Source organism: Hordeum vulgare, chromosome 3H (genome assembly GCF_904849725.1).
Source record: "Hordeum vulgare subsp. vulgare chromosome 3H, MorexV3_pseudomolecules_assembly, whole genome shotgun sequence".
Taxonomy (NCBI): domain Eukaryota; kingdom Viridiplantae; phylum Streptophyta; class Magnoliopsida; order Poales; family Poaceae; genus Hordeum; species Hordeum vulgare.
The window spans coordinates 376,036,202-376,047,673 of NC_058520.1; the positions used below are offsets into that span (position 1 = coordinate 376,036,202).

The 11,472-nt window shown below is 42.3% G+C and overlaps 1 protein-coding gene across 2 annotated transcripts; it reads right to left on the bottom strand.

Annotated features, from left to right (window-relative positions):
- Positions 1–3,071: 3,071 nt before the first annotated feature.
- LOC123443904 lies at positions 3,072–10,073 on the bottom strand. 2 transcript variants are annotated; one of them, XM_045120458.1, is made up of 5 exons: positions 9,888–10,070; positions 7,679–9,788; positions 6,383–6,443; positions 6,081–6,304; positions 3,072–3,606 (listed from the first exon to the last, which is right to left on the bottom strand). In XM_045120458.1, exons 2-5 carry the CDS (start codon positions 9,718–9,720, stop codon positions 3,552–3,554), a joined length of 2,382 nt encoding a protein of 793 aa, XP_044976393.1. In that variant the 5' UTR covers positions 9,721–9,788; positions 9,888–10,070; the 3' UTR covers positions 3,072–3,551. The 2 variants fall into 2 exon arrangements, with proteins under 2 accessions (XP_044976393.1, XP_044976394.1); XM_045120459.1 differs by lacking the exon at positions 3,072–3,606 and having other exon boundaries at positions 6,125–6,304; positions 7,679–7,771; positions 7,857–9,788; positions 9,888–10,073.
- Between the last annotated feature and the right edge of the window lie 1,399 nt (positions 10,074–11,472).

Below are 11,472 nucleotides of genomic sequence, written 5' to 3' on the forward strand. Positions count from 1 at the left end.
GCTCACTACTAAATTACAAATCATTGTCAATTAAAATTGGCTTTGATATACCTTGGGATCCGCGTGGATAAATTACTTGAGCACTTTCTATTTAGCCCGGAATTTCCAGGGTGTCAAACCCGGAACTTCCGCCCACCAATAAACAGCCAGCATACCAATAGTAAAATATGCATAACTTTTACATACGAACTCCGATTTTGATGATCTTGGAATCGTTTTGCAGCTATTGAAAACCTCTAGGGCATCACATAGAGAACCACCAAATAGAAAACAAAATGGATGATGCAATCAATGCAAAGTTTTGAGTATAGAATTTGAAGAGCCCTTTTTGGCTTATGGTTTTACTTTGGGATATACGATAGGAGTGGAATTGTGTATAGAAGATGTTGACTTGAGAAAATTCATCACGACCCGTGTGATTCCCTCTTAATAGTGTGGGTCCCTATAACTCCAAAATCATAAAAGAGCTACACTACATAGCTATCGATAATCCATTCTTGGGTGTATATGTTTCTTCGGTGGTCATCACTCCACACCACTAACGTCAAAGGAACTAATACCTTTGAGTCGAGCCTTTCACTTGAGCTTGATGTTATTGTTTATTCTTGGATCAAGTTGAAGGCAAGACATTGGTGAATCTTCAAGTCTTTCTCCCATACACAATGTGGAAAGCCTTGCTTTGTATTCATCTTCACTTGTCCGTTATGTGAACATCCACAAGCTTCAAGCATGTAATCCTTCGGGATGGTTATCTTGAACTTGTCCTTGTCAACCATGATCATGAACACTTAATGTCATCCTCTGATGGACACTTGGAATATCTCTCTTGATGCGAGCCCATGAGAATTACCTAACCCTCATAAACATAGACAACACATAGTATGGGTTAATACACAAAATGCACTTGACAATTACTTATCATACCACAAGATCCCATGTGGTACATCATTTGCGCTTGTGTGATGAACAACTTTGAGTTAACTCTTTGATATTCATCTTGGTCAACATTTATCTTCGATCCCTGATTAATCTTGATGTCTTGAAGGCCCTATTGATTTCTTACAAGGCTTCGTTGCTTTAAGACGTGATTACCAATATCTCAATAAACCATGACCATATCAAGTTTCTCCATGAATCTCATATTGGTTATAACTTGCTCGTCTTCACGATACAACATAGTCTCCTCAGAGGCACAATGAATTCTTCACTTGCATTACTTGCTTGAAGACATAATCATCCATGACTCAACATATGAGCTCATCATGATCTTATTTTCAAGACATATGTATAATTCTTCTATTTAATTATTCTCTCAAGATCTTGATCCATCATGGTTCAAATGATAAGTCAACTTATGAGAATGTCTCAGATCATCAATGACCTCCACATAGATCACATCTTGTTCATCACATGAAATTCATCTTGATCGTATCATACTTGATTCAATCATTGAGCTCATCCTTGATGCATGCACAATAATATGTATATGACATTCATTTAAAAAATTCATTTGAGCTCCTTCTTGCATCTTCATGGAACAAACATCCTTGAATTCATCCAATATTCATGCATTGCAAATAGAACATTCCTTCAAATGTATAACTCAATGCAAACATTAGTCCATTAAGATTATCATCAATTACCAAAACCACACATGGAGACTACATGCACTTTCAAGCACGTCACAATCCTGAGATTTTGTTCAGATGGTGACAATGTTTAGCTTGAGCTTGAGTAATGTGTATTGCGGTCTCCTCCCAGAGCCACAAAACCTTGATCGTTGATGCCACGAATCCACAACCAACTAATCATAGTCGGGATGGCTTTGCCAAACGTTTTCATGCCGAAATTGTTTTTCTCTTTGCGACCCATGTTTGCGCAGCTGGTCATTAAGTTCAGTAATGATGAAAGAATGATCAGACTCAACCGGCGTGACATGCTGAACTCTGATGTGCTCAAATCGTTGCTTGGATTCCTCATTTGCAAAGGTCGTGTCGAGTCCCACCTTGACATTGGCATTATCGGGTTGTCGATTATCCCAGGTATAAGCCAATCCAGTCCAACGAAGATCGTGGAAAGCGATTCATCAACAACTTCTCAGGAGGCCCTCATTTGTCATTCAGACCAAGGAGAACAACTAAAGTGTACGTCTCCATAGAGGATATTGTTAAAATCACCCATGCACAGCGATGCAGCATGTGGTAGGGGCATATAGAGTTCTAAGGAATCGCCAACTGTGGTGGCGATCTTTGACTTTCGAAGCTCCATAGAAACTCGTAAAACACCATTCACGAGAAAGATGATCCTTCTTCCACACCACAACATCAATGTGGTCAGTACTAAAAAAAATAGTTCCACATCAACATCTTTGGACCAGAAAAGACCAATGCCACCACTTAAGCCTTCATTATCCACCGCAAAACTTCCTGCAAATCCAAAGTGGCTTTTCATAGCCTTCACACGCTTGCCCTAATTTTTTTCCATGACGAACAACAGAGCGAAGATATGAACACAGAGTGCCACAAGTAATGTCAAATTTGCACAACTACAAGCAAGCTCAGCTAGGATTTGGTCATATAGATAACAAGCGTGTCAAAAATGCCTTTCTACACCAGAGCTCAAATACGCCGAGATTAACAACTCCGAAAATATTTAAAATATTTCAAAAAAGCTGAACTTTTTTATGATAAATGTTCTAAAAGGTTTCAAAATTTCATCACTAAATCACATTTATGAAAGTGATGACGAAAAATCAAAATTAGTGCTTTAAAATGCTTTCGATAATAGCACTTTTAGAGTATCAATTTTGTTTTTTCGCTACAACTACAACTCCAAATGTAATTTTGTGATGAAATATTGCAAACTCTTAGAACATTTGTCATAGTTTACCATAATGAAACTAGATCTTTTTATATATATTTCTGATTTTACGGTTCAACATAGCTCATTTGAGCTCGGGTGCAGACATGGCCGCCACCAATGAATATTTAACAACTTCTAATACACAATATTTAACAACTTCTAATACACAAGCTCACGAAAGCAGAACACCATATGATACTAGGAAGAGATGATACAAGAGTAACATATATATTTACATATATAAATATATTAGAGAAGTATAGCACTAGGAACATATTACAAGCCGATAATTGTACGTATACCTAAGGCTTCCCGTGATGAGAAAATACATCAAGACAATAACACTCATAAGTACAGCTTCACGTGATGAGAAAATACATCAAGACAATAACACTCATAAGTACAGGCTGCAGAGAAATTAGTGCTGCCTGACAGATTGCATCATTTCCAAACATAGCTTTCAGCAAATAAACTGAATTAGTAGGACCAAGGTCATCAATAGTACAACCACAAGATCATGTGATCACAACCTGAGTGCTACATCTGCTGCTCACCAACACTCCAAGTACTACTTAAAAAGCGTCCATGTCAAGTTCAGTAGAAATCACAAACTTGCCCTCCAATAGGTAGCTCCGAGGGAGGTGATTAAACTGATTATTAAAAATGCAGGAACCCCGCATTATATCCAGCTACCTAAACTCTTCAGGGACGTGCATACCAAAACCACGCTTCAGCTTCTCAATTCTATTCAGCAAAAGGGAGATGACTGTGAGTAGATATGATAACCATATTGAAAGCAATATAATCAAGAAAGACTATAACTGAAATTGCTAAATCCAAATGCATCAAAGTGGCTCCAAAAACTTGGACTTCTTGACAATTAAAGAACCAAAATGTGGCAGCTGAATAATACAGGAACACAGATAGAAAGAGACTGTTCCAATAGAAAGCACAAGGAAAGACCAATTGCTTCGCTTTACTTTGTGACATGTGATATTTATTTAATCTAGACTAGATAAGGTTTAGAACTTGAAGGCTGGGGTTGCGGATATAGAGGAACTGATAATTTAGTCTAACGAGATTTAGCAGCAATGACTGGCAAATACGGAAAATTGTGGTTTAGCCTTTTCAACTGACAAATAAGGCCTACTACTGTAGTACATCACATTTCTGCTCATGGTGTGCTTATTTAGCGCCTCATTAGTTTCATCAAGTATTAGTAATAACTCTAGTATTGATTGTGCTGCCAAAAGAAACTCTAGCACTTGTACTTATTGTAGAAACAAATAAATGGTAACATTGCTACCTACACCATTAATCATGTGCCCAACTCTAAAAGAAACCTACATCCTGGATTGGAGAGAGTGAACTTCTCGAATCAACTTCAAAAACTCATTGCTACCTACACCATTAATCATGTGCCCAACTCTAAAAGAAACCTACATCCTGGATTGGAGAGAGTGAACTTCTCGAATCAACTTCAAAAACTTGGAAGTACAGTTAAAGTTGAGTGTCTAATAAAGTTAGTTTATGCTAAAGATTGGAGAGTTGTGACTAGGAGAAACAAGTCATTGTCATAGGTAAAAGTGTATTATGGCTTAAAATAGTGTTCCAAATGGCACTTCACTTAACGAGGATGGCTGGTAATATATGCTAGGTAAGCACTTAGCACAGTTTTCTTCTAACTCGGTACTTCCCAGAAACCAAATATACAAGGCCCAACAGAAAGCCAGGGGGCACATAGAGTATACGTGGCTTAGGACATGACTCAAAATCCATGGCAAACTGTGTAGAATTTATCTTCCATTACATTCCCTTAGCTGGTATCCATGGATTATCTTCCATTACATTCCCTTAGCTGGTATCCATGGATGTTCACTTGTTTCTCCACCTTAAGCTATCCATGGCTCTAGCCAGTTCCTCCTACAAACAGTCTTACCGTCTTATGTACACAATCTCAAAATGCAGCATGAGCTCGCACCACCGAGAACAGACGGACTCAAAACTAAGCAAACATGGTTTTAATTGCCAATCACATGGATGCCATCTATTATTTCCAGATTTAAAAGTCTATATAACCTTACATTTGGCAAAAATGTCAATTGTTTATAAGTTGTTCACTCTCAAGGGACATGTCTCCAATCTCATAGATGCTTGCGGGGGGAATTGGCTGTGCAATGGCAAGACCTACTGGATGTTTGCCACTCCACCACATTGACTGATGAAGGTGTGGATGCTAGGGAAAAAAGGGGTTCAGTGTTAAATCTATGTACACTTCCTAAAGGATGTTTGCCATGAGAAAGTTTTTAAACAATTGTTGTGCTTGAAACTCCCTTTAAAAATTAAAATCTCCTTACGGTTAGTTACGCGGTGGAGAATTTTAACTAGAGACAACCCCTTAGGAAGAGGGGATGGATCGGCTCTTTTTGCGCAATAGATGGAATCATTGACCATCTCCTCTTCAGTTGCCCTGGACACATTTGTATGGATCATTGTTCAATGTGCTTTTTCTTCACCTACACCTCCCAGTAGAGTTGGGTAGGTAGGGGAATGGCTTAAAGAAAGCAGGGTGGGGAAGTGTTACAGCTAAACTATGTTTGGCTGCAATGTTATGGAAACTGTGGAAACCACACAAACGCTGCTTGTCTTGAAAACAAACTACCTCCTGACCCCAGAGAGGTTATTTACCACATTTGCTATTGGCTTGACTACTGGGGTTATTTATCGAAAAAACATAGTACCATGGACTCGGTAACAATATGATGGAGCACAAATGAATTTTGACTGATAATGCTCTATGTTCATCCCAAAATCCCAACTGACGGAGAAGGATGGGCAATATATTTCAACACTCCCTCTCACATCTGGGCTCCTCCAGGCCTTAGACACGGGATTGATGTAGTGCGCAATACAAAAAAAATATTGGCCCTGATACCAAATTGAAGCAATACTCCGGCCAGTTCATACAAAAGTCTGAACTGATGGAGAAGGGCCGGCAATATATTTCAAGTTTTCAACACAACTCTGGGTTGTATATTCACATATCTTTTTAAGTAATTTGTTCAACAAATAATATCATGATTTACAGTGCCCTACACTTTCTTAGCCTCTTATTCCACATGTCATAGACTCGCTAGCAACTTCTACAACGAGCATGGAGACAAATTTGACGGCCACAAAAACTTGTGACGTGAGCAACAGAATGTAAAGGAACTTACGTCGGAGCAAGTTTGCCAAGACTGCGTAGCTTCTTTCCATTTGCTTCATCGGTAACATTTCCAGAAATCTCGATGGAATATGATTTGCCAGAGATGCGTGGAAGTCCTCTTCCTACAAGCAAATCTAAATCTCTCTTATGAAGTTCTCTGCCATTGACAATGACATCAGTGTCCCCACCAGCACAATTTCTGGTCATTGGATAATTGAATTCTCTTATATATGGCTGCAAAGTGGAAACCATGAGAACACAATTTTATAGAAATATCCTTAGTTAGAAAGAAGAACAGGAACTAGATCTTACAGGAATAATGCCAATACATTCTCTACCCATGATACCCCAAAATCCAGCACGGCAGTCATACCTGTACCATGAACACAACAAACAGAACTGTCAATGTTGTCTTCAAAGAAATCCCTCCGAAATGAAAGTTTAATCATACAACAGCATGCATCATGATTTAACGACAAAGCAACTAATTAGTTAGATAATGCATGCCTCACTAATATCCGTTGAAAAACAAAAACCCCAAGCCAAGTGAAAAGTGAATAATCTGAGGGGAAACTGGAGGTAACACTCCACCACAAATCCAACAGTAAACATAATTTATGTCCATGCACGTTGAAAGGTAAGAAGCTCAGCAATTGGCATGATGATAATCATAACAGTAGCATTATGACTCATGTTTCATACGAGTGCAAGGAACATACTAGTTATCACCATGATTACCTAACTATTAAGCATTTAAGCTTAGCTGCCATTACTTCAGTTTTTTTTAAAGCGCGAAAGATTTGCGTCTCGTTAATCAAGGGGAAATCAATGGACATCCCAGCCTTTCATTTCTTAAGTTTCTTATGAAGAAATAAACAGATGATGGAACAAGCCATCCCTAGCACTGGGAAGAGGTACAAGTAAAAATACTTTAACCTTCATTACACTAAAGGTGTAATTGTGAATGATTGCATCTGACATCAAGCATGTTTGAAAAAAAAATACATTCTTGATTAAAACTTAAGAGGAACGCTTTTTTTTTGCAGCACTGATATGACAGTGCAAGGCCTTCACTTTCTTATTCATCAAAATCAATAATGGGTTACGGAATAGGTGTGAAGTGTGATTTATGATGTACTCCATCCATTCCAAAATACTTGTCGTGGTTCTAGTGGAAACCACGATAAATATTTTGGAACGGAGGGAGCATATGTTGAGCCAAAAGCACGACCACGAATTTGGTTTCTAGCTATCAGATATGAAATGCTGAAAATAGTATTATTTAGAGAAAAGAAGGGGCACAAAGGTGCATCTGCACACAGAGCTAAAACTAAAAATATGACTCAAATACATGGAAGAGAATTCCAAATAGATCACCAGAGCATTTTCTGCTCTAGCATCTAGAGATACTGAAAAATAATTATGTCTTGCCTGTCATAATTTCACTAAACCAGGTTTACTGCTATAAGACTATTGAGACAAGCATTTGTTTGTCCTTATCAAAGTTAACAATGAACAAAGTAAAGCAGTCTACCCAACGCAAACTAATAAAAGTGCAGCAGACTATTCAACAATTCAATTGCTGCTAGCACTACAGCAAATACTTACCAATATGAACCAGGCTCAACAGGACCAGCTTTCTTTTCTGCCTTCTTAAGAGCTCTTTCAGAGATTGGATGGCCATTGATTGAAACCTTAACACTATCCATGGACTGGTTAAATAAAGAAAGGTCCTTGAACCCCTTCTTCAAGAAACCAGCAAAAAATGATGAATCCCCGCTCTTACCAGTTGAGGATTGATCTTCATCTAACCCTGCCTCAGAAGAACCACGAGAGAAACCAGAATTTGTGCGCCCATTAACTGATGACCCACTCTCCGTTAGGGCATTGGCATCCTCAGCACATGGCTCATGCAATTTTCCATTATGTTGTTCCATTAGGTTTTCTTCAGATCTCTCACTTGTGCTTGTACCTTCAAATTCAATGGCAGTGTTGGCATGTTCAAGGGCAATGTTGCTGTCCACTGCGTTGTTCTTGTCAAACTCATTGCTTATGTTCTCAACTTCCAGGCCGCTTGTTTCATCTTCTTTGCTGTTGCGGTCATATTTCTTGCATGTACCTTCACTTTCAGGACTGCTTCTGACATCGTTTTTGCTTGCGCACTCACACTTTTCGTTTCTATCAGGGTCACCTTTTGTACTATTCTGCATTTTGCTAACATCTTCAAGGCTAGAGCAGTGATCTTCCTTGTTCTTTTGATCGTGCTTTCTGCACATGCTTTCCTCTACAAGTTCAGCTTCATTGACCTTTTGTTCACTTCCCATGCTGACACTCTCATCATCATTGACATTGTATTCTCCTTTGCAATTAAGGTCAGATCCATTATCCATACCTAGGTCCTCTGAACAATTGTGTTTTTCTTGGCTGCACAGTGGATCAACAAGTTTGTCCTCTAAAATTGGGGAACACGGGCTGATTGGACAATCTACTGAATGTTCCTCCTCACAATCTGCATCTCTTTCACATAATATATCCTTTGGGCTTTCAATATCTCCAGACCTGCGTGGAGACAGAGAGATACCATCTGCTTTTGACTGAATGCTCCTGTTTGAGCCACATTCTTTGTCAGTCCTTTCATCATGACTAATGGTAGAAGAAACTGAATTATCATCACCAAAGTCTATGTTGATTTGCATGCTGCTGTGCTCATTCAGATTATAAAACGCGGAAGTGACATCATCATGATGTTGATGCTCAAACTCTCGTCTCATTCGATCATGTGAGCTTTGCTCAGTTTTGGACAAACTGAAGGACGGTGAGGATGTGTAGGGAATAGCCTTTCCTTTCATGCGCTTCACGCTGATTATCTCAGAGCAAGACCCACACTGTAGCCGGTTTTGCTTCCACCCCATGCATTTTTCCACAGGCACCTGCAAGAGATGATAACAAGAGCTGCAGACAACAAATGGTGCCGCGCCATGCATTGGCCGGCAGAGATGTTCTGCCTTCTTCCTGAAATACTCAGCCCTTTTCTTTGACACCGAGCGGTGAGAGTAAAGCGATGATGCCACAGACCTTTGGTCATAATCTGATGAAATAGATGGTGACCTTTCAAATCGGTAGCACTCATGCTGCCCCGCGAAGTATCTGGCCATCGGTATGTGCTCTTCTTGTGGTGCCGCCCTCTGTCCATGCGGATAATGCGGACTAGCACACCCATACTGATGGTAATTCCCGCCGTTGTCCCACTGCCTCCCTGGGTACTGGCGATACCGCCCACTTCCACTTGACTGCCTCGCATACCTCTCCCCATGATCAGAGTGGTGCGGCTCACATGGGCTCAGCGGCAAGCCATGCCCATACCGGGCACCACCACCATAGCGTGGGCGATGATACCCGGGTAGAGGCACCGGCTCGGGAAGCTCGGGTAGCAAGGAGGGCGGTCGGCGGCCCACCCGACGGTGCTCCCGTGGCTGCTGGGCGACCTGGCAGGAGCGCGTGATTTGGTCCCTCAGCTCGTCCAGCTTGCGCAGCAGCTCCACGGGGTCCTGCTTGAGCACGCCCCAGTCGACGCCCCTCTGGTCGCTGCATTGCGCGCGCTCCTCGAGCCCAATCCTCCGCCTGTACTTCATCTCCTTCAGATCGCCCATGGCGCCTCCCTCCCTGTCCCTGAGGCGTTGCGTCTCCTAGTTTCCTCGCCGGGTCGAGAGCTTCCAATCTGCAGCAAGGTAATAGATCAGCGCGGCGGATCCGACGAGCGGTGGGAAATGGGGTGAGTAAGATCCGCTGCGGGTTCAGGACGCGGGCTGGCGATTACCTTCCAAGGGAGCTCGTGGCGGCGAGGCTACGGCGCGGGGGGCGTGGCGGCGCCGCCGGTTCGCCATTAGGGTTTCGCTGGGCAGCACGAGGAGTCCGCCATGAGAGAGAGAGAATAGGGGCGGTAGTACTTGCTTGAGTGGCAAGTGCGAGCGGTAACGGAGACGACAAGGGAAAAGAGGAGTGCTAGTTGGTTGGTTATACTCGTATTTGAGCGGGCGGGCTCTGGAGGTGGAGCGACCGTTTTGCGATATTGAGATTCCTCGGGGGGCTCGAGCGCGGTGGGCGGTGGGGGTAGCGTATGGATGCGGTCCGTCTGGCCTGGCTGCGACGCTGACGCAGGGGCGTCAAGGAGCTGGGCCCACGTGGCGGCGAGCGGCCCGGGTGGGTACAGCTGGTGGGAACCGGGCGTGTGGTCTTCCCTTTTCCCTTTCTATAAAAAAAGCATTTTTCCTCTTGTCTTGAGGCCAGCACTAGATGCTGCTTAACCAAGTACTACTAGTACGTAATTAATCACGTGTCCGTCTCCCTCGTGTAGGTAAAGTAGAGCCAAATCTAATGGTCTTTTTCGTAATATAATACTCCAAGCACTGCGACAAAAGAATACTGATAATTGAATAAAGATCATGCGGAACCTGAAGCATTGCACGTCCGGCAATTTATCCAGAATTTGCCAATGGCAAAAGAAAAGTTATACTCCTCGTCTCTTATCTTATAAAACATGTGTACGCGGTACGCCTAGTACACTCTATTTTTTTTTCTTATTTTGGAGTGCCCTTTCAACGTGCCGTTGCTTCTAGAAGTTTGATTTTCAAGCTGTCATCCTCTCTCTCTCTCTCTCTCGGGTCTCGGCTAATGAAAGCATCTGGGGACCGGAAATTTCCCGTGTTGCCTTGGATGTGAGATGCTGCGGCCGTGGTTGGATCCACGCACGCACTCCAAACCAGCAGGCGTGTTGCTTTCGGGAGAGGAACAATCGGCAAGACGAGAAAAGGGAGCAACAAGCAAAAGCAAGAATAGTACGTATAGAGACGGCTCCGCGTAAAGGAAGCCTACTTTGTTGAAACATTTTGTCCAAACGAGCACCACAAGTTTCCCCGAATTGGTGAAAGCATCTTTAAAGAGTACTACTATTAGGAAAAACATGGAAAAGTAACCTATGGCCGCTACTGCATTTTGATCTGTGATCTGTCTTGTCCTCGCCAGACATCACGAGATTTATGCCGCAAAGTAAGTAAAAACAAGTGTGGTGGTAGTGGTAATTTCTAAAGAGAATCTCGGTATAGAAGCTGCCGACCCAGAGAAAGTCACGTGGCATGTGATTCGGATCAAGCGATCGAAGGCCCATCCAAAACCGAAACCTCCCTTGATGGGCAAGGAAGAAGAGAAAGGTCTTCGGATGTCGCACACGAACACGCGGCTTTCGGTCCTCTACCGAAAGCCGAAAGGCGGAGCAAAGCATGCCCACGCACCGCAACGCTGCACGGGCGGGTAACAGATAAAGTAGGTGATGATGATGGTATTCTCCCGCGCTGTCTTTCTCCCACGGGTCTTCCGGAGTCAATACTTGACCTGGCATGCACCGA